At 45.0% G+C, this 23,611-nt stretch overlaps 1 protein-coding gene and 1 long non-coding RNA gene across 6 annotated transcripts; one reads left to right on the forward strand and one right to left on the reverse strand.

Annotated features, from left to right (window-relative positions):
- Positions 1–128: 128 nt before the first annotated feature.
- LOC109907933 (mothers against decapentaplegic homolog 4-like) lies at positions 129–11,582 on the reverse strand. Of its 5 annotated transcripts, none has more exons than XM_031788595.1 (11): positions 11,391–11,582; positions 9,112–9,352; positions 5,881–6,055; positions 5,654–5,725; positions 4,447–4,632; positions 4,099–4,302; positions 3,896–3,997; positions 3,735–3,791; positions 3,392–3,575; positions 2,906–3,213; positions 129–2,802 (listed from the first exon to the last, which is right to left on the reverse strand). In XM_031788595.1, exons 2-11 carry the CDS (start codon positions 9,346–9,348, stop codon positions 2,582–2,584), a joined length of 1,746 nt encoding a protein of 581 aa, XP_031644455.1. In that variant the 5' UTR covers positions 9,349–9,352; positions 11,391–11,582; the 3' UTR covers positions 129–2,581. The 5 variants fall into 5 exon arrangements, with proteins under 5 accessions (XP_031644455.1, XP_031644463.1, XP_031644461.1 ...); XM_031788603.1 differs by lacking the exon at positions 11,391–11,582 and adding an exon at positions 10,373–10,812 and having other exon boundaries at positions 4,447–4,623; positions 5,702–5,725; XM_031788601.1 differs by lacking the exon at positions 11,391–11,582 and adding an exon at positions 10,373–10,812 and having other exon boundaries at positions 5,702–5,725.
- On the forward strand, positions 10,801–21,859 carry LOC116353400 (uncharacterized). Its single transcript, XR_004202847.1, has 2 exons — positions 10,801–10,904; positions 20,792–21,859. It is a non-coding gene; the product is annotated as an uncharacterized LOC116353400 (long non-coding RNA).
- Positions 21,860–23,611: the final 1,752 nt, after the last annotated feature.

Consider the following 23,611-nt stretch of genomic DNA (forward strand, 5'->3'; position numbering starts at 1 on the left):
AATGTCATTTTTTTCTTGTATGATACAGTGTATGTATGTAAAGGACCAATTACTGGTGGATGGGTAGCACACTTTCATTCAAATAGTTGCTTGGCAACATTACACAATAGGTCTAAGGACCATACAGATTTGATAAAAACGGTTTAATTCTTGGCAAACTTTGGAATAATTATAACATACATACAGCATTTGCAAAGCACATCATTTTACATACTCCTCCCACTAAAACAACCATTATAAAGCTATGTTCAAGACTAATGAAAAAATAGTATATTTTGGTCAATTCTAACTCAATAATAAATCATAATGATATCTACTAGATACCGAAACAAGCTGACTACAGACAGCTGAAAGTACACTGTAAAAAACAATGACTGCTACTAATATTATGATTTACAAGTAGAATACATGACAAATAATTTAATATTATAGATATGTTCTCATCTTTAACCCTCACATGATTACCATTAGGAGCTTGAAGAGAAGCAGAGACCCTCATGTGTGTTTTATAAGTGTCCCAAATTAGACATAAATAAACATATAAAACAATACATTTGTTTTATAAACCGCTATATTCTGAACATATCATTTGGTGAAGTAAACCAGTCACAGGCCCTACATCAACATGGATGGACTGCAAATACACGTAGTACCCATAAAGTTCACTAGGTGTCCTACTGGACAAATGTAATACAGCCAATGAAGTCATACTACACAACATGTACAGCATGAGGCTATTTGTTTTCTCACTTTACTAAAACACAATCGTAAGTTGCAGTAGATACATCACTTTGGCTGACAAGAGGCGCATTGCAGCAGGAATGTACTGAGAAAACCAACAAATGAAGGCCGTTTTTTTCTGTGGGGTTTGTAATCTTTGTCAGTACTTCAAAATTAAGGCACCAATTCTTTAATTAGGCCTAGAAGTACTTTAGTTAAAGGCATATCTTGGCATACATCAACACAAATCCATGCTTTGGTTGAACAAAGGCAGGACACAAAATGAAGATAGGCACATTCAGCAAAGGTTTTATGGCCATAAAATAGTGGTGAAAAATCTTTCACTTTCTGACAACTTTGGTCTGACTGAATAAAACGTTACAAATACTGTGTAAAACCTTCCATCAATAAATATAATCAATGAGATTCTTGATATTCCATTTCTTGTTTTTGGTAGCTATACTGAACACAAATATAAAGGCAACATGCAACAATTTCAAATATTTTTCTGAGCCACAGTTCATATAAGGAAATCAGTCAATTGAAATAAATTCATTAGGCCCTAATCTATGGATCTAATCTACTGGGCAGGGGAGCAGCCATGGGAGCACATAGGCCCACCCACTTCGGAGCCAGGCTCAACCAATGGGAAGCCAGACCCAGACAATCAGAATTGTTTTTTTTCCACAAAAAAAGGACTTTATTACAGACAGAAATACCCCACTCCCAGAATATCCTGCAGGTGAAGAAGCCGGATGTGGACGTCCTGTGCTGGCGTGGTTACATGCGAACTGTGCTTGTGAGGCTGGTTGGACGTACTGCCAAATTCTCAAAAACAACATTGGAGGTTGCTTATGGCAGAGAATTGAATTCTCTGGCAACAGCTCTGGTGGACATTCCTGCAGTTATCATGACAATTGCACACTCCCTCGAAACTTGAGACATCTGTGGCATTGTGTTGTGTGACAACTGCACATTTTAGAGTGTCCTTTCATTGTCCTCAGCACAAGGTGCACCTGTGTAATGATCATGCTGTCCAATCAGCTTCTTGATATGCCACACTTCTTAGGTGGATGGATTATCTTTGCAAATGCCCACCAACATTAATGTAAACAAATTTGTGCACAAAATTTTAGAAAAATAAGCTTTTTGTGAGTATGGAAAATTTCTGGGATTTCATGAAACACGGGACCAACACTTTACATGTTGAGTTTTATTTTTGTTCAGTATAAATATAACTGAGTCAAATGATGCAGGTTAATGAAAAATACTGATAAGAGAAAAGGTTGATGGAGATTGTGGTGACTATTGTTTCAATTTCTCCCTGAAGAACAAACAGACCCTACTGAAGGCAGTTAAAGGACAGCAGCATTCTCCAGATGCAATATACCTGTCTGAGTCTGCTGCCCTGTAATCAAGGCATCATTCCAACACTGCTTAAGTGAGAATCCACTGCAGCACATGTGCTATCATTCTGACTTTCTGAACAATTCCCAAAGTGTTTTATCCAGGCAGGTTACCAGGTCATTGGCGGTGCGAGGCTAGTTTCCACTACTAAAAAGCATTGATGCCTTTAGTGCAAGTTCCAGTCTCTGTGAAAAGATTGGCTGATGAGCAAGTACATTTTGCAGTCTAAACTGCTTCAGGAAAATCAGGCGATTCAAACAGGAAAATATATAAAAGCATTAAAATACCTTTTCGATAGAAGTTCGATACAAGTTTCTATCAGAGTCTACAGTCTTTGTTTCAGGTGCTGAGGAAAAAGGTATCCAATCCAAAACGTACTGTAGTGTTCATGAAGGTTATCATCCAAACCAAGCAACTGAGACACCGCCACCTCTCTCTCACATACACACACTGCTTAGTTGACATGTCCATGTCCTCCTAGGTCAGCCAGAGGCATAGTGTGCAGCACCTCATCCAGCAGCTGCAGGGCACGGTGCAGGTGGACCTCCACCCAGCAGGGGGTGTGCTTGATGCTCTGCCGAGGGTAGTCGGGCCCCCAGCCCTTCACAAAGCTGAGCCTCAGGATACACAGCCGCCGCAGGTCGTCCACACCTATCCCGGCTGCCGCCGACAGACCTGGGAGAAGAGAGATTTACTGAGTGATTAAGAGAGCGAGGGGAAAAAAAGAAAGAGAGTGCAAGAGAGAAAGAAAGAGAGTGAGAAGGACAGAAGCACTCACTGACTGCCGGGGCGATTCCCCCCACACTGCCAGGCCCTGGGATGTTGCCTGCCACCGCTGCAGCCTGTGCTGCTGCTGCAGCCTGGGCCGTGGCTGCCTGCTGCTGCATCTGCCTGTGGCACTGACGCAGGTCAAACACCTTCATGTAGGCCCCAGGGTAGATCTTGTGAACTGCGTCTCCCGGGGCTCGCCCTGCCTCCCGGTCCAGGTAGTAGCTCTGTACGAACACTGCATGGTCACTAAGGCAACGCATCCACACATCCCCCTCACCACGACACTCCAACTGCACCCCCTTCCCAATGTGCAACCTGTGAAATGGAGATAGGAGTTCACACTAGTGAAGAGAAAATCACAGACACTGGGGATTGTATTTATTTCTATACAGGCGATAAATACATGTTTGCCCTGTGTATTCTGCACCCCAACAAAGTTCTCCAATAGCTAGTGGTTAGGCAAGGTGGGTATATTAGGGGCACGCTGATAGACCTGGCTCTTTCGCTGGCGTCGGTGCGGTGCACGTTGCTGAGCTGGCCCAGACAGAAGCGGTCGCCCCCCGAGGGGTCCACGTATCCGTCCACTGTCACCACGGGGCAGTTAGCCAGGACCTTGAACATCTCCCCAACCTGGATGTCCATCTCAAAGTAGGAGATGGAGCACCAGAACTCTGGACCTGGCAACACACACAGCATGAAATATAATATGAAACATTGCAAAATGGCTGCCATGTGTCCCTCATGTGGGTACTGTCCATTGGTGGTGGATGGGGTGAATTGCCCAACACCATGTGTGTGGGTAAGTGTGGGTGAGTGGGTAAACGTTGGGTGTGTACCTGGATGGTTGGAGACTGGCTGAGGAAAGGCGGGTGCGCTGTGATGTTGCTGAGACCCTTTTAAGAGAAATGAATTAGCAAATAGGACAACGCTACCATATACATTAAGTAACAGTCCTGCATTTCTGACAGAAAGATTGATTGACAGGTGATTGACATACAGAAGTGGTTGGGGTGGTGCAGTGGTGGTTGCTGGTGGCCACGCCCATTTTGCTGGGGTCCTACAGGGGTATAGGAGGCCGTGCTGGTGCCTGTCCAGGTTGCTGGAAGATTGTGAAGGAAGAGAACAAAAAAAGTTGAAACTGACACAATGGAATTGACACCATCTCTGTGACACTGCCAACCTGGTTTGTTAGTAACTCACTGTGATAGGAGCTCTGTGTCTGTGTGTGTTTGGAGCTGCTGCTGTAGTCACTCTGGCTGTGAGGGGTAGGGGGCTGGGGGGGTGGTCCGTGTGTGGGGGTGGTTGGGGGTGGCGTCTGGGGAATGCCCTGGATTTGGGGAGAGGCGATCTGGAGCAGGCCCTCGCCATGGCCCCCAGACATGGGCCCCATCATGGAGCTGCTCACTGGAGGAGGGAGATGGGGGAAGGGGAATAAAGGGTGGAAATTGTAAGGGATAGAGTTAGACATGAAAGCAAAAGAGTCTAGTTCTTCTCAGCTGCATTGCTTGTACGGAAGTACTTCTTATTACCAGGTTCAGTTTATCTCACCTGGCGGAGAGAGGGGCATGCTGGGGTAGAGGTTGACGGAGGATGGGGCGCGGGGTGGCTCTGGGGGCATTTGCAGAGGGGGGAGGGGCTGGTTGTAGTGCTCGGGCTGGGGGGGCATCCTGGAGGGGAGGTCCATCTCATAACAGTCATGGATGTACTCCTCTTTGATCAGCCGACCTGGAGGACCTTGTAATGAAGGGAGGGGGAGAAAGAGAGAGACAGAGTGGGAGGGAGAGAGAGAGAGGGAGGGATGGAGAGGGAGAAAAACAGAGAGAGAAACAGAAAGCAAGAGAGAGCGAGAGAGAGAGAGAGAGAGAGAGAGAGAGAGAGAGATAGACAGACAGGCAGAAATCAGGCATGAGTCATGTCATGTTATTATTGTCACACCCTGATCTGTTTCACCTGTCTTTCTGATTGTCTCCACCCCCTTCCAGGTGTCGCCTATCTTCCCCATTATCCCCTGTGTATTTATACCTGTGTTCTCCGTTTGTCTGTTGCCAGTTCATCTTGTTTGACAAGTCAACCAGCGTTTTTGGCTCTGCTCCTGCTTTTCCCAGTTTCTCTTTCTCTTTTTCTCTCCTGCCTGCCTGACCACTCTGCCTGCCCCTGACCCTGAGCCTGCCTGCCTGCCTGTGGACCTGTACCTTTGCCCCACCTCTGGTTTATTGACCTCTGCCTACCCTGACCCTGAGCCTGCCCTGACCCTAACTGCCGTCCGGTACCGTTGCCTCACCTCTGGTTTACTGACCCCTGCCTGCCTTGACCTGTCTATTGCCTGCCCCTGTTGAATTATTAAACCATTGTTAATTCGACATTGTCTGCATCTGTGTCTTACCTTCATACCTGACAATTATTATATTTTTCGATTCATGAATGGATACATTTAGAATAAATTCCGGAATTTACTGTAATTTAGATCAAATTGATGGATGGTATTTATTGTTGCCTCTATCTGGGAGTGATTTTTGCCCTGTCATGCAGCCTGTGACACCTTGTTGCAATTTGATTGAGGTGTCCTACTTGTTGTGTAGACTAGCTCAGACAGGTATGAATCTGGCTGGTTTAGAAGCTCTGCATTCCATATTTTTCATCAGATTGCCAAGAGCACATCTACAGTATATCTGTATAAAAACAGTAGTATTGCCTGTGCACTTTGGGAAATGCGATAAAAACAGATTGGTTAGAATGAGTTGCTATTGCTTATTACCATTTTGATGATGTTTGATGATGCTGAAAATAGTGTTTTCCTCCTCACCTGCATTTTGAATGCTGAGACCAACTTGAGGAGAGGGACAGAAAGGGAAACAAAGTTAGAAACAGCATAGTAGTTCTGAAAAATCCTGTGACCCAAAGAGCCTGTTAACAACTTCATATTCCCCTTCCCCATTTGTGCTTCTATTTCATTAGAGGAAGTGAAATTGTGAACAGACGCACCAATGCCTGGCGATACCACTCTCTCGTAGTGGTAGGGGTTGACACACACGTTGTCATACTTGAGGTCAAAGGCGAACTGGCAGAACTTGACGTGCTTCAGTTCATTCTTGTGGAGGTCTGGCCAGCGCCAGAGCCTAGCGTAGATCACATGGGGGAACCCTTTCCTCCCAGCTACCTGGATCGAGAGAGGAGAGAGAATGGAGAATGAGCGCCTGGAGGAATTCCTTTCCAACATCCATCCAGGAAATTTAGGGTGATTATTTACAATAGGATGGTGGGTCTCAGAAAGGGAATGGGGGACAGTATGGAGGCTTTGACGGGGTTGGAATTTGAGCATGGAGGGAGTGTAACTGTGGGGAATCTAAGTGGAGGGGAACAAGGGAAAGAAACGGAGAGAAAAGATGGGAGAGGGAGAATGAGAATGAGGAGAGCAAAAGGGAGCTGGTAGACAGGGAGTGGTCGAGGAAACAGGTCATGAATGGAAATTTACATCGATGTTAAACACACTCACATACACACATACACTCTCTCCAGGCACACACTCTGGGTGGGGAGGAATAGCCTTGGAGACATTAAAACATCTCAGACTAAGATGAATAGCACAAATAGTGACCATCTGAGTATTTGTTATTGAGGAACAGTGTGAGTGTGACAAAAGAGGGAGCTGGTATAGGGTTAACTCAACAAGCTGAGCTGGAGAGGAATGACATTGTCTCACTTTTGCTGTGTGTCTGTGTGTCTGTGTGTGTGTGTGTGTGTGTGTGTGTGCGTGTGTGACAGACAGAGAGAGAGAGAGAGAGAGAGAGAGATCAGTATTTTGGGATAAACATACCCTTTCTCCACTAACATAAAGAGAAAGCCAAAATGGACTCCGTAAACTTTTACCTTTTCTTTTTTATTATTCTTTCTTCTTGAAAACCAAAGTGACCTTCCTCAGACAAAGAGTCAGAGCTGGCAGAGTGCCAGCCCAATTCCAGCCAGCAGACTGACAAACACACACACAGCCTACAGTCCTGAACAGAGAATAATACAGTACATTGTCATATCTAGTTCTCACATATCACATTAATATGTGTCACTAACATCCGTATATCCACAGGCAATCTCAAATGTAGAAACTGTTGATCTAAGTCAAAACCTGCATTCAATAATAAACACTTTTCTCTCTCTATCTCTCTCTCATAATCACAATCTCACACACACACAGAAAATACTGTGGTATGTCTGAGATTACAAATATACTTCCACAAACTTTAACACTGAAAAACTCCAGGCACAAACACACACACACACGCACGTACGCACACACACACCAGAGACAGACAGGCTTAACTTAACCCTGCCCCTTTCCTGTGTCTCAGACAAAACAACCCGCGCTACCCCTCCAGTACTCCCTCCCTCCCTCTCTCCCCCTCACAAGAGCTGGGGGAGGGGAACTCCCTCTGTCTCCTTCTCTCTAATTCCCTTGCTCTCTCTGTAAGCAATTTTTGGGTTACACTTCTACATATTCAATAGTATGTTCATTCTCTAGAAGTTAGCCTATAGGGAGACCTAAACCCCTTGACCTTTTTCTCCTGTTCCTCCTCCCTGAAGTGTGTAAGTAACCCACGAGTTGAATGATTCACTTGTTGAGTTCGAATCTCATTTTTTAAATTTTACCTTTATTTAACCAGGCAAGTCAGTTAAGAACACATTCTTATTTTCACGGCCTAGGAACAGTGGGTTAACTGCCTGTTCAGGGGCAGAACGACAGATTTGTACCTTGTCAGCTCGGGGGTTTGAACTCGCAACCTTCCGGTTACTAGTCCAACACTCTAACCACTAGGCTACGCTGCCGCCCCTCACGGACAACGTAGCTAATTAGTAACTTTTCAACTACTTACTACTTTTTAACTACTTAGCACATTAGCTAACCCTTCCCCTAACCTTAACCCTTTCCGCTAACTCTTCCCCTAAACTTAACCCTAACAGCCACGTAGCTAGAATTCGTAACATATCATAAGTTTAGAAAATTCACAACATATTATACGTTTTGCAAATTCATAAAATATAATACGAATTGTAATTCACAAAATATCATACGGAATGGGTGATAGACATCCACAAATGAATATATACCATACGAAACGTAACATAGCATACTAAATTAAGTGTCTCGGATTTACGTACAGAATAATATGAAATGCTCTGACACCAGGTTGCACACACATGGTATGGGCTTAAAAAAAAGGAAGACACCTGTGCCATGTCAGATATAGAATTGAAATGTATTCAGGTTTGATTTTGCATCACAATATTACACTTTATATACATCACAGAAGACTGAAATATGACAAAACTGTTTGACATAGAAACACCGGATTTTTGCCCAAACAAGCGTGTCTCTGTGAAATGTCAACGGAGCACTGAGCGTATAACAAGCTTTTTATTTTCAAAGCCTTTTACATGTAATTATTCTTGTGTCATGATAACTTTGCTTTTTGCGACCAGTAGAAATAACTTTGAAGACAACGACCTCAAAATGTAAAATCCTCAAAAGTTGTTACGAGAAACATGCACCGCTATGTCAACAAAGCTCAGTGCTTATTATCGGATGTATTAGGTTACTGTTCATGAAATGTTAGAGAAAGACCCCACTGAATGATTCAAAACATGAATAATCATATTTGTCTTGGTAAAATGTATTTTATAACATAAGGAAGTGAATTTCATCACCAAAGAGTGGGTGGACATCCTAAACTATATGAGCTGCCTGCGAGCCAGGCCTAATCGCCCAACATCAGTGCCTGACCTCACTAATGCTCGAGGCTGAATGGAAGCAAGTCCCCATAGCAATGTTCCAGTGGGAAAGCCTTCCCAGAAGAGTGGAGGCTGTTATAGCAGCGAAGGGGGAACCAACTCCATTTTAATGTCCATGATTTTGGAATGAGATGTTCGACAAGCAGATGTCCACCTACTTTTGGTCATGTAGTGTATTACCACAATCATGACTGGCTGAAATAAAAGTATAGGCTTTGTTGCTGGCAGTACCTGAAAGGTGTATTAGTCAGACATCAAAAGCGACCAGCTATTGGTCACTGAGTTGACAGAGTCTTTGTGCCATACCACCAATAACAATTCATCAGTGAATAATTAATTAATGAGATCCACTGATTTCATAAACAGTCCCTCTACAATCAGTGATATCATACCGGCCTAGGCCTCATTCAACCCAACATAACAGTAGTCTACCTGCAGGCGTCCATCAAGCGTCCTCTGGATGGTGACACACTTGCTGGGGTGAACTCCGTTGGTGGTGATGGCGGTGATGAGCGAGTCCAGCTCATCCTTCTTCTCCTTCAGCTTCTTTACCAGGCTCTCTATGGCACGCTTGGCAAAGCCCTCGTTCTCGCCGCCCTGTCGGTGGCACATGAGGCTGTGCACGATGCTCAGGCAGGCATCGTTGCTGTTGGGGGGGTTCACTGACATCTCCCTGGGTTGAGGGGGGTTGGAGAGGAGGAGGTGAGAGACCGCTATGGTGAAGCAACCAAATGCAATTCATTGATTTGATTGTTGTTTGATCACTGACACAACACTGAAGTCTGGACCTGAGATGGTACTTCAGATCAAGATTCAAGTCATAGGCTATCAGCAACCAAGGTCCCTTTAACAATCAAAGAACAACTTTACCAGTATTAACAACACAGAATGTGTGGGGCTTTTACAGAGCAGAAGATACAAAGCAGGCCATGTAAACACAGAATTGAGTTGGCCAAAATGACTTTATCCTTAAATAGGTATTTACTACTTATTTGAAAATACATTACATTAACCTAAAGAAAATGGACATTCTTATGATCCATGTGAAGTGTAGGGCGGCAGGTAGCCTAGTCACTGGCTTGAATCCCCAAGCCGACCAGGTGAAACATCTGTCGATGTGCCCTTCAGCAAGGCACTTAACCCTAACTGCTCTTGTAAGTCGCTCTGGATAAGAGAGTCTGCTAAATGATGTAAGTGTAGGTGACTGAGTGTGACATATGTTGTTTACAAACCCCCCCACCCCCAGCTTGTTGAGCTTGTTTTTCTTTGCACAACTAGTCTGAAAAAACCAATAATGCAGAAAATGTGTGATTTCCTAAAGTAGGCTATATAACAATCCACTTTGATAATGATAATAAAACTGTAATAAACTATAATAAACATAAATGCTCCACTCAAGAAATTCTAAGAGCATTTAGGAGGTCAAAAGTAATTTGTTTACATGTTTACAAAAGCATGTAGGCCTACTGGGGGAAAACACATAATCACCACTGTAGGCTACAGTGTACACAGTACTTTGACATAGGATAGACATTGACTTGAGAGTAGTTGGATGGGGGGGGGGGTCTGTCTTGGCTGTCTGTCTCACTAACTGTAGGCTATAAATCTGTCAACAATCCATGTGACTCAGACTGGTTTGGTCAGCTAAAAAATCCCTATGGGAATAATCAATACCAAAATGTAGTTTACTTACAAATCAACAGGAGAACTGGACAAATATGTAGAGGGAGCTCTGAAGCAGTATTCCAAATGTATTTCCCCCTTTACCCCTCTCTCTGTGGAGCTGTCTGTCTCGACTGTTGTCAGTCTATCACCCTCTCTCGCTCCCTTCGTTCATCCTGCTGCTCCCTCGACTCTTCTCTAGTTTGCTTGCAATAACAAAAGGGGGAGAGAGAGAACATCGTACCCGTGAGTTGTCTCGGGCAAAATTTCGAGCCAATCGCTGCGCCCGTTTCATTCCAGACGGTGGGGCTCTCCGCCAACTATGACGCTGCTCTCTTACAGCTAACAGCCAGCCACCGGGGGCTGATGTCTGTCTGGGTTGCTTGTTGATTGACAGGTCTGTGCGGCTGATTTTTTTTTTTTAAAGTGGCGCCGGTGAGATTACCCCGCCCATTCTCCCTCCCCTCTCGTCCCACCAACTCCAGTGGATCTCCTCTCTGTGTAGAAAAACGCAGTGCCTGTGGGACCAAACTCTGGACGCCGTTTCACGATAGCTAACAACCGTATGTAGAATTACATTTTTAACAAACACTACGGATTGCGGCACCAGAACAAATGATGTGTCTAACTAAAACTACTGATTGCAGCACCCAAATAAAAACGCAGATACACAGGACAAACATAGGTACAAAGTAAGCATTAACGAATGGACATTTTTCAAGTGTCGACTGATAGTGACTCGATGGTACACTCCGCCAACACTCATCGCAATTTTTAAGATTAACATGATTTTATCGGTAAATTATGCAACTGAAATTTGACTTCCGCTTTTAACCCAACCACTCCAAAAAGACACAATTTATAAAGGTTTCAAATTTTTCCAGTTTGTGGCTCGCCTCTAACCACTAGGCTACCTGCCACCCTGTATGCTCAACAAACCCATATGGTTTTCTTAGCTACCCAGAGGTGGTACAGGGACAAGTACTCTTGTGAATTTAAATAGTGTTGTCTGTCCATCAAATCGTGCGGTGTGGTCCTGAATCCTCTACCTGATTCCGGGTTACAAAGGGCTTGTCATTGACGGCCATTTCCGCTGGAGGGCAACTGCCAGATAGCAGTATAGGCATAGGTCATAAGTATGGACCCATCACCTATAGGTGTTTGTTTTCTGTATAATCAATGGCTCTGCATCTTATGGTCTGTTGCTGCTCTCTAGTGGCTAGTCCTGGCGGTACTACGGAGATCGCTTGCACGCAAGTGTGTTTTCTGATCAAATTGCGATGTAAAAATAAAAGTATTAGGTCTGAATCACATTTGTATGTAATGGAAATACTGAAAACCACTCAAGCCTAGAGTAGAGTAGCCTGACACTCAAGCCTAGAGTAGTTGACTTTGCTAACAGCCTGTTAAACTGCTTGGGGCAGACTGCACTAACAGCTGAGTGAGTGTCATGAGGTGTGGTTTTCGCTCGTCGATTAGTTGGCAAAGGTCTTATAGGGGGTGATAAGTGCCCGAATTGAACCTAGACAACCGTACCACCATGTCGCCTACCATTGAACGTCTGATTGGCATGACTTGATACCAACACCCTACTAACGTCTACATGTTAATGAAAGTCATAAGGTGCATAGTTTATATTCGTATTAATTAAATCTCAACCATAAATGTTAGAAATGTACAATTTTTCCCGTGCTAGCCGACATTCCGATGTAGCCACCTTGAGCTATAGTGTAGCCTACGGTTTGTGTATTTCCTGTTATCGCTAATGAAAATATTATGGTAATCTATAGGTCTGTCTTTCCCTCAACACCTCATGGAATGGTATGCTATCTTATCTCGCTGTATACCGATTTAAATGTTGTTAGACAATCACAGACTGTGTTGTTACCAGGTCACAGTATCAGACAACCATAAAGAGTTTTGTCAGTGGCTTTCAGTCAAATAGAGGAGTTCATAGGCATTCCCAGAAGGTCCGTGCTATTCCTGTTCCTTGTGATGTCCATACCTCAATCAAGTATAAATGTAAAATAGTTAAGTTTCGTGTTAGTTTAAGGGTTATAGTTTAGGGATGTAACAAGGAATCTGGATATCTGGATTGCTGGATATCTGGATAGAGTGAGAGACAGGCACGATATTTGAGAGCTCGGCAGCGACACAGACATACATTTTTTTACAAGCGGCAGATGCGATTTTTCGAGAGTGTCTGCCCCAGGTAGTTTCTTTAGAGACGATGAAAATAATTACCAAAATGTCCTTGATCTGATTGAGGAGTAAATACGCAATATTTAAGTTGTGATATCATTAGGAAATATTTAGTCCTACTGTATTGATAATTACTTTTTGTTGATAACGAGTTGTACGAAAGACTATTGAGAGTAAATATTAGTTCATCATAGGAAAGCTGTAGTTCCACCCACCAGTGATGTGGAGCAGAGTATGCTAGGCGATCTCTAACTAAGGAGAAGGAAGTAACTAGAAAACGTACACAAACAAAGTTCCAGCTATCTTCTGTGATTACCTTTTAGTTAGCATTCTTTGTTTTAGCCAAGGCCAGTGTGCGTCCTTCAAAAATGTGAGTTCATATTTCTTACTATTCATGTATTGTGGACACACTCAACTTTGTTATGCTAATGAGCATTTTTACCACGAGCTAGCAACTGTAAGTTTGCTAACCCTGTTTCTGTTATCTCATTTCAGACATTTAGCATTTCAGTGTATTGTATAATGTCCACCAGTGTCTAGTCTAATATGCGCTGTGGTTGTATGGATGTATACTGTGTCACACCCTGATCTGTTTCACCTATCCTTGTGCTTGTCTCCACCCCCCTTCCCCACTTATCCTGTGGGCATTTATACCTGTGTTTTCTGTCTGTCTGTGCCAGTTCATCTTGTTTGTTCAAGTCAACCAGCATTTTGTCTCAGCTCCTGCTTTTCCCCAGTCTCTCTTTCTCATATCCCTCTGGTTTTGACCCTTGCCTGTTCTGACGCTGAGCCTGCCTGCCGTCCTGTGCCTTTGCCCCTACTCTGGATTACCAACCTCTGCCTGACCTGAACCTGGGCCTGCCTGCCGTCCTGTACCTTGGCCCCACTACTCTGGATTATCGACCCCTGCCAGCCTTGACCTGTCATTTTCCCTGCCCCTATTGTTGCAATTAACATTGTTACTTCAACACAGTCTGCACTTGGGTATTACCTGAAACCTGATAGTACGAACTCGCCATGACTGACCCAGCAGACTTGGACCAGGTCTGCAATGCCATTTCCTCCCAAGGAGCCCTCATTGGTAGACACGAGGAGTTGCTTCGTGGGCTGATGGAAGGGTTCCAGGACGTGGCCGAATGTCACAACCTAGCATTGGACACTTTGTGGGAGCAATTCCGTGGGTTGCCTACTACGCAGCCTACCACGACAGTAACCTCCCAGCCCCCCAGTATCCCGGCTGGTTGCAGCGCCGTCACCCCGGTTTCCTGGGTACTCCGCTTACCTCCCCTGGAGCGCTATGATGGAGATTCCAGAACGAACCTGCCGGGCTTTTCTCTCCCAGTGCCCCCTTGTTTTCGAGCTGCAGCCTTCTTCGCTCCCCTCGGGCCGCTCAAAGATAGCGTACATTGTTACGCTGATGTCCCGGAGGACACTCGCCTGGGCCACGGCGGTGTGGGAGTAACAATCCGCCGTCTGCCTCAGTTTGGAGGTATTCGTGGCGGAGGTGAGAAAAGTTTGAGACGGAGGTGTCCAGGAGAGAGGCTGTCCGGAAGTTACTCCAGCTTCAGCAGAACGCGCTCAGTGTGGCAGACAATGCAGTGGATTTCCGCACGCTAGCAGCGGAGGGTGTCTGGAACCCGGAAGCGCTGTTCAACACGTTCCTGCACGGACTATCGGAGGAAGTAAAGGACGAGCTCGCAGCCCGGGAACTACCGATGGATCTCGACTCACTCATCGCTTTATTTATCCGGATTGATGGTCAGCTACGGGAACGTAGGAGTGAGAAGAGGTCTGATTGTGGTCACAATCGCTCACTCAAGGATCCCACCTTTCATCTGATGAACTCCGGAAGTCCCCGGTGTCTTCGTCCCCAAGAGGATCCGAGGTTACCCGAGTTCCTCCAAGAGCCTCCTCTGATTTACCCCTTCCCGAGCCGATGCAGCTCGGCAGGGCTAGGCTGTTTCCAGCCGAACGCGTATGCAGACTTAACACCCAGAGCTGTCTGTATTGCGGTACTGCCGGTAATTATGTGTCTACCTGTCCCTTCAAGAGACCTAGCTCATTGGTAGGAATGAGTACTCTGGTGGTTCTTAAGGATAATGTTGCTTCTCCCCCTACTCGCCCCCCTCTCCATGCCACCCTGCTGTGGGGCGACCAGTCCTAGTCTCTCCAGATACTCATCGACTCGGGCCGAAATGAGTCTTATGGATGTTACCCTGACGTTCGAGCTGGGCATCCCCACTCAACCCCTCTCCATTCCCATGGATGTTAGAGTGCTGGACAGGCACTCTATAGGCCAGGTCACCCAACATACCACCCCCATCAACCTACGAGTGTCGGGGAACCACAGCGAGACGATCCAATTCCTGCTAACTCAAATCAAATGTATTTATATAGCCCTTCGTACATCAGTTGATATCTCAAAGTGCTTTACAGAAACCCAGCCTAAAACCCCAAACAGCAAGCAATGCAGGTGTAGAAGCACGGTGGTTAGGAAAAACTCCCTAGAAAGGCCAAAACCTAGGAAGAAACCTAGAGAGGAACCAGGCTATGAGGGGTGGCCAGTCCTCTTCTGGCTGTGCCGGGTGGAGATTATAACAGAACATGGCCAAGATGTTCAAATGTTCATAAATGACCAGCATGGTCAAATAATAATAATCCCAGTAGTTGTCGAGGGTGCAGCAAGTCAGCACCTCAGGAGTAAATGTCAGTTTTCATAGCCGATCATTAAGAGTATCTCTACCGCTCCTGCTGTCTCTAGAGAGTTGAAAACAGCAGGTCTGGGACAGGTAGCACGTCCGGTGAACAGGTCAGGGTTCCATAGCCGCAGGCAGAACAGTTGAAACTGGAGCAGCAGCACGGCCAGGTGGACTGGGGACAGCAAGGAGTCATCATGCCAGGTAGTCCTGAGGTATGGTCCTAGGGCTCAGGTCCTCCGAGAGAGAGAAAGAAAGAGAGAATTAGAGAGAGCATACTTAAACTCACACAGGACACCGGATAAGACAGGAGAAGTACTCCAGATATAACAGACTGACCCTAGCCCCCCGACACATAAACTTCTGCAGCATAAATACTGGAGGCTGAGACAGGAGGGGTCAGGAGACACTGTGGCCCCATCCATTGATACCCCCGGACAGGGCCAAACAGGCAGAATTATAACCCCACCCACTTTGCCAAAGCACAGACCCCACACCACTAGAGGGATATCTTCAACCACCAATTTACCATCCTGAGACAAGGCCGAGTATAGCCCACAAACTTCCTCCTTTTCATGAGACTAGATCTAAACACGTCTCACTGCCCTTTGTCTCCTGTCTCCTGTTTTGACCCTTGCCTGTCCTGACTCTGAGCCTGCTTGCCGTCCTGTGCCTTTGCCCCTACTCTGGATTACCAACCTCTGCCTGACCTGACCCTGGGCCTGCCTGCCGTCCTGTACCTTGGCGCCACTACTCTGGATTATCAACACCTGCCTGCCTTGACCTGTCATTTGCCTGCCCCTGTTGTTGCAATAAACATTGTTACTTCAACACTCTCTGCACTTGGGTCTTACCTAATATACTGTATATATTATGTGGGTATTTTGTTAGCAATGAGCCTTGTGGATGTAGCTATATACATTCAAGTTCATCCAGTTTTGTGAGGATGATGGTGCTGCTTGGTAGGGCTGTGTAGTTGCACTCCTCTGATCATTCATTAGTGAAGTCACAGCCATGTTGTTAGGTTGTATTGCCCTGTGCAGCAGATAACCTATTGTAGCCATATTATTTATAGCTTATGTAATTGGAGGTTGTATTACGTTTATACCTGCCATTTACTATTGTATTTAATTTCCCCCTTTTCAGAACCATACACACTCTTGGTTAACACAATTGTCAAGCCATACACTGTACTGTTCCTGCTCTATGTGAATCAGCGTCATTAATAAACGACCTCAACTGGAATTGTGTGTATTGTTGTGAATTGTTAGATACTACTGCACTGTTGGAGCTAGGAACACAAGCATTTCGCTACACCCGCAATAACATCTGCTAAATATGTGTATGTGACTGATTTGAATCCTACCTGTCTGTCAGCTGTGCCCTTACAAGCACCTGGGAGAGAACACATAGTGATCAACTACACAACTTGATAACGTATTGTCGAAAGCACATAGGCAATATTATTTAATGTGTCGATAGGGGAGTAGGCTAGTGTACAATAATAAAGTAATTTGATGTGCTAGTATTATTTATTTCATGGATGAATTATATTGTAAATAACAATATACACATGGTGCTATAGGATACAGTTGAAGTCGGGAGTTTACATACAATATAGCCAAATACATTTAAACTCAGTTTTTCACAATTCAAATCAAATTTATTTATATAGCCCTTCGTACATTAGCTGATATCTCAAAGTGCTGTACAGAAACCCAGTCTAAAACCTGACATTTAATCCAAGTAAAAATCCCCTGTCTTAGGTCAGTTAGGATCACCACTTTATTTTAAGAATGTGAAATGTCAGAATAATAGTAGAGAGAATGATTTATTTCAGCTTTTATTTCTTTCATCACATTCCCAGTGGGTCAGAAGTTTACATACACTCAATTAGTATTTGGTAGCATTGCCTTTAAATTGTTTAACTTGGGTCAAACAGTTTGGGTAGCCACAAGCTTCCCACAATAAGTTGGGTGAATTTTGGCCCATTCCTCCTGGCAGAGCTGGTGTAACTGAGTCAGTTTGTAGGCCTCCTTGCTCGCACACGCTTTTTCAGTTCTGCCAACCGATTTTCTATGGGATTGAGGTCAGGGCTTTGTGATGGCCACTCCAATAGATTGACTTTGTTGTCCTTAAGCCATTTTGCCACAACTTTGGAAGTATGCTTGGGGTCATTGTCCATTTGGAAGACCCATTTGCGACCAAGCCTTAACTTCCTGACTGACTGGTCTTAAGATGTTTCTTCAATATATCCACATAATTTTCCTACCATCTATTTTGTGAAGTGCACCAATCCCTCCTGCATCAAACGCACCCCCACAACATGATGCTGCCACCCACGTGCTTTATGGTTGGGATGGGGTTCTTCAGCTTGCAAGCCTCCCCTTTTTTTATTTTTTTATGTCACCCTTTTTCTCCCCAATTTCGTGGTATCCAATTGTTAGTAGCTACTATCTTGTCTCATTGCTACAACTCCTGTACATGCTCGGGAGTGACGAAGGTTGAAAGTCATGAGTCCTCCGATACACAACCCAACCAAGCCACACTGCTTCTTAACACAGCGGGCATCCAACCCGGAAGCCAGCCGCACCAATGTGTCGGAGGAAACACCGTGCACCTGGCAACCTTGGTTAGTGTGCACTGCGCCCGGCCCGCCACAGGAGTCGCTGGAGATATCCCCACCGGCCAAACCCTCCCTAACCCGGACGACGCTAGGCCAATTGTGCGTCGCCCCACGGACCTCCCATTTGCGGCCGGTTACGACAGAGCCTGGGCACGAATCCAGAGTCTCTGGTGGCACAGCTGGCGCTGCAGTACAGCGCCCTTTTAACCACTGCGCCACCCGGGAGGCTGCCTCCCCATTTTCCCTCCAAACATAACGGTGGTCATTATGGCCAAAAAGTTTTATTTTTGTTTCATCAGACCAGAGAACATTTCTTCAAAAAGTATGATCTTTGTCCCCATGTGCAGTTGCAAACTGTAGTCTGGCTTTTTTATGGTGGTTTTGGAGCAGTGGTTTCTTCCTTGCTGAGCGGCCTTTCAGGTTATGTCTATAGGGCTAGTTTTACTGTAGATATAGATACTTTTGTACCTGTTTCCTCCAGCATCTTCACAAGGTCATTTGCTGCTGTTCTGGGATTGATTTGCACTTTTCGCACCAAAGTACGTTCATCTCTAGGAGACAGAACGCATCTCCTTCCTGAGCGGCATGACGGCTGCATGATCCCATGGTGTTTATACTTGCGTACTATTGTTTGTACAGATGAACGTGGTACCTTCAGGCGTTTGGAAATTGCTCCCAAGAATGAACCAGACTTGTGGAGGTCTACAATTGTTTTGGCTGATTTCTTTTGATTTTCCCATGATGTTGTCACGCCCTGACCTTAGAGATCCTTTTTATGTCTCTATTTTGGTTTGGTCAGGACGTGAGCTGGGGTGGGCATTCTATGTTTTGTGTTTCTATGATTTTCTATTTCTATGTTTTGGCCGGGAATGGTTCTCAATCAGGGACAGCTGTCTATCGTTGTCTCTGATTGGGAACCATACTTAGGTACCCTTTTTCCCAACTGTTTTTTTTAATGGAAGTTAACTTTGTTTGATGGCACATAGCCTTAAGCTTCACGGTTTGTTTTGTATTGTTTATTGTTTTGTCCGCGTCATTTCGAATAAAAGAGAAAATGTACGCTCACCACGCTGCACCTTGGTCCAGTTCTTTTTACGGCCGTGACATAACTTCCCACCACCAAAGGACCAAGCAGCGTGGTAAAGAGGACTCCTGGACATGGGAGGAGATCCTGGATGGTAAGGAACCCTGGAGGCAGGCTGGGGAGTATCGCCGTCCACGGGAGGAACTGGAGGCAGCTAAGGCGGAGCGGCAACATTATGAGGGAACATGGCTGGCAAGGAAGCCCGAGAGGCAGCCCCAAAATATTTTTGGGGGGAGGCACACGGGGAGCGTGGCTGAGTCAGGTTGAGCCAACTCCTGGTGCTTACCGTGGCGAGCATGTGACTGGTCAGGCCCCGTGCTATGGGGTGATGCGCACTGTGTCGAGGCTGAGCATTCACAGGCCGGTGTGCTCGGTGCCAGCATCCCGCATTTGCTGGGTGGAAGCGGGCATCCAGCCAGAACGGGTGGTGCCAGCTCTGCGCTCGAGACCGCCAGTGCGCCTTCACGGCCCAGTGTATCCGGTGCCTCGGCCAAGGAAGAGGCCTCCTGTATGTCTCCCCAGCCTGGTGAGTCCTGTGCCTGCTCCCAGAGCCAGGTCTCCTGTGTGTCTCCCCAGCCTGGTGAGTCCTGTGCCTGCGCCCAGCCCAGAGCCTCCAGAGACGCTCTCCAGTCCGGTCCCTCCAGTGTCGCTCTCCAGTCCGGTCCCTCCAGTGTCGCCCTCCAGTCCGGAGCCTCCAGCGACGACGCCCTCCAGTCCGGAGCCTCCAGCGACGACGCCCTCCAGTCCGGAGCCTCCAGCGATGACGCCCTCCAGTCCGGAGCCTCCAGGGACGACGGCCGCCAGTCCGGAGCCTCCAGGGACGACGGCCGCCAGTCCGGAGCCTCCAGGGACGACGGCCGCCAGTCCGGAGCCTCCAGGGACGACGGCCGCCAGTCCGGAGCCTCCAGGGACGACGGCCGCCAGTCCGGGAGCCTCCAGGGACGACGGCCGCCAGTCCGGGAGCCTCCAGGGACGACGGCCGCCAGTCCGGCGCTTACCCTTTTTCCCACCTGTGTTTGTGGGAAGTTAACTTTGTTTGTTTGCACATAGCCTTAAGCTTCACGGTTTGTTTTGTATTGTTTATTGTTTTGTCGGGGTCATTTCGAAAAAAGAGAAAATGTACGCTCGCCACGCAGCAACTTGGTCCAGTTCTTTTTAAGGCCGTGACAGATGTCAAGCAAAGAGGCACTGAGTTTGAAGGTAGGCCTTGAAATACATCCACAGGTACACCTCCAAATGACTCAAATGATGTCAATTAACCTATCAGAAGCTTCTAAAGCTATGACATAATTTTCTGGAATTTTCTAAGCTGTTTAAAGGCACAGTCAACTTAGTGTATGTAAACTTCTGACCCACTGGAATTGTGATACAGTGAATTATAAGTGTCTGGAAACAATTGTTGGAAAAATGACTTGTATCATGCACAAAGTACATATAAAAACCGACTTGCCAAAACTATAGTTTGTTAACAAGAAATTTGTGGAGTGGTTGAAAAACGAGTTTTAACGACTGCAACCTAAGTGTATGTAAACTTTAGACTTCAACTATATATGTAAATATGTTATGTCACGATAAAATATGTTAGTGTAAATATTTGTACAAAAATAGCATTTAACAGTTCGCAACTTGATGCTAACTAAATTTAGCTTGGCTAAATGCTAACATTAGTTAGCTCTAGGCTAGTTGGTTTCAGTCATTGTTAGCTTACATGTTAGTCGTTAATAATGTAATGGTTGTAGCATTGTTTCACATAGGCCTCCAGTAATGTATAGTTATTTTCTCAAAAATGACACTGATAGTATTGTGAGTTATATATAATGTGTAGATGTATGGTGACTCCAGGTTTGGATGAGCAGACCAACCAGACCCTCAAGACTGGTAAATCACTTGAAGGGTACCAGGAATGGTGGGAAGACAACCTGAAGATAATTCTCTTTGCACCTGAAGGTAATTATATTTGCACACAACAGCAGCGTCCAGGCCTCCAGAGTACTCACTCTATCACCTGATATACGGACGGGAGCCGCAGCTGTTTACTAATGTAAACAATGCAGTTGTATAGCCAATTATTGCATATAATGTAGTATAAAAAATGTGTGATTGACTGACTTAGTGTTGTTTGCCTATTGCTGTTTTTGTATAACGTGCTTTGAGATCACAGAAACTCCACCTGATGTGGTGGAAGTTGTCGAACCAGATCAGAACGCCTTCGAAGACCACCTTCAGGCACGGGCTGAGAAGGATGTGGAGGAAAGAAAGAGCAAGAAAACTATCATACTGGGCACATAATATGCAATACTACAAGAACAAAGAGAGCAGCAGTGCCTGGACTTTGCAGTCTCTATCTTTGAGTCCCCCTTCGAAGACTGACTGCCTGTTGAGAACAAGTGACAGGCAGAACCTCCCATCCACAGAGCACGCATCTCCTCTCTATTCCACACTCCATAATTCAGTATTTGTCTATGATTGCCATGTGAGTGTACAAAAAAATCTGTGAAAGTCAATTGACACACATGTACCAAAAAAATCCCTTAAATATTGACAGATTGGTTTTCACAGCATTTCACAAGGTGTTCATTATTGTAAATTGTAAGGTATCCGTTGATGGTATTTGTTAGTTCAACATTATGCATTGGTGTATCCTAGGACCTACGATAGATAGATATTCAACCACAAGGGTGTACTAAAAAATATTTAAATCATAATAGAGGACTACTGAAATAATATTATTTCAGTGTAGATAAGGGAAGGCCGGTTTTAAATGAAAACATGTCAGCCAGACCAGCCAGTGTACGTATCAAATGTATTTGAATGAATTTAGTGGAAATTACCTGACTTTGTGATCTGTAAGGCAAGTAACAATGTGTGTGGGGGTGGCATTGAAATTATATAAAAAATGTTTTACCCTGATGCCTGTTTATTCATAAAAAGCGGAAGTTGGTAAATAACATTCATCGCAATGGTTAGCCTATGCAAATTAATAGGAAAACATTAAAAGCTTATTAATAGGACAACATTTAGCCTAATTGGGAACAAATATAACATGGGGAAAAGTCAGGATCCTAGTCAAGCTTTTGTTTGTTAAATCCAGATTAAATATAGGTCTTCATGTGTATCAAATCTGTCTGCAATTTTGGGCTAAATCAATGACAAACAGTTGAAATGTTCAGGCTTAATGGTCTGTGATCAAAACAGCATGGGGTGTTTTCGGTTCCGTTTAGGCTAAGGTTATGCGGACCATTGTTTTTTCTAAGGCTAAGCAAACAAGGGGTAGCATATATTTTTTTCCATCTCTATAACAAGGGTTAGGCCTATATCCTCAATTCAAGCCCTGCTTTTAACCATAAAACATCTCCACAGAAATGTATAGCCTAAGGATTGCATGGTGACAGTGATTGTGTCTGTTAAATCGATCAATTTGTGGTAAACTGGGAACTCTGGGGGGAAAAACAAGGTTGAATCATTTCATCAGTGATTTTTAGGTTGGAATTCCAAGTTGGATGACTGTTCAAACATTTTGAGCTAGTTTTTTTCAGAGTTCCCAGATGTCTTGAACGTACAGTCGTACAGTCGCAGTCCAATCCCTGTACCTTTTGCAGAATATCAGTCTGTCCCTGATGTTTTTCCTGGAGAGAAGTGGTTTCTATGCTGCCCTTCTTGACACCAGGCCATCCTCCAAAAGTCTTGGCCTCACTGTGCATGCAGATGCACTCACACCTGCCTGCTGCCATTCCTGAGCAAGCTCTGTACTGGTGGTGCCCCAATCCCGAGGCTGAATCAACTTTAGGAGACGGTCCTGGCGCTTGCTGAACTTTCTTGGGCGCCCTGAAGTCTTCCTCACAACTATTGAACCGCTCTCCTTGAAGTTCTTGATGATCCAATAAATGGTTGGTTTAGGTGCAATCTTACTGGCAGCAATATCCTTGCCTGTGAAGCCCTTTTTTGCAATGATGCAATGATGACGGCACGTGTTTCCTTGCAGGTAACCATGGTTGACAGAAGAAGAACAATGATTCCAAGCACCAACATACTTTTGAAGCTTCCAGTCTGTTATTTGAACTCAATCACAGCATGACAGAGTGTTTTGTGGCAGGGCTGAAATGCAGTGGAAATGTTTTTGGGGGATTCAGTTCATTTGCATGGCAAAGAGGGACTTTGCAATTAATTGCAATTCATCTGATCACTCTTCATAACATTCTGGAGTAAATGCAAATTGCCATCATATAAACTGAGGCAACAGACTTTGTGAAAATACATTTTTGTGTCATTCTCAATTTTTGGCCATGACTGTGCTGATGTCGGAAGTCAGAGATTGACAAGTTTTGAGTTGTTTTGAATGTGCCACTTGAGACCTAGGCTACCTCTTATTTCTGAATAGGGCTACCTCCAACAAAGAAGCCCTTGTGTCCATATTAATTTGAGAAATATGCATATCTACAGTGCACAGTAATGGTGGCTGGCTGCAAATCAACTTGCCTAATAATATTTGTAATTGAAGTGATATGCCTATTTTAGCTAAATAGACAAATGAAATTGATTAGATTACTCTGGCAATTAATTTTTGTTGTTGTTGCAAAGATCATAGTGAGATCTTTAATAATAAACTAAACACACTTAAACTAACATAATTTACGTACACGACGTAAAAGCATGATGTACACT

Source organism: Oncorhynchus kisutch, linkage group LG2 (assembly GCF_002021735.2).
Source record: "Oncorhynchus kisutch isolate 150728-3 linkage group LG2, Okis_V2, whole genome shotgun sequence".
NCBI lineage: Eukaryota > Metazoa > Chordata > Actinopteri > Salmoniformes > Salmonidae > Oncorhynchus > Oncorhynchus kisutch.

Coding starts and splice junctions, on each gene's coding strand:
- LOC109907933 (XM_031788595.1), bottom strand. CDS start 9,348: ATGTCAGTGAACCCCCCCAACAGCAACGATGCCTGCCTGAGCATCGTG. Junction 5,726..5,880: donor AGTGGTATCGCCAGGCATTG/GTGCGTCTGTTC, acceptor CCTCTCCTCAAG/TTGGTCTCAGCATTCAAAAT. Junction 3,214..3,391: donor GACGCCAGCGAAAGAGCCAG/GTCTATCAGCGT, acceptor TCCATTTCACAG/GTTGCACATTGGGAAGGGGG.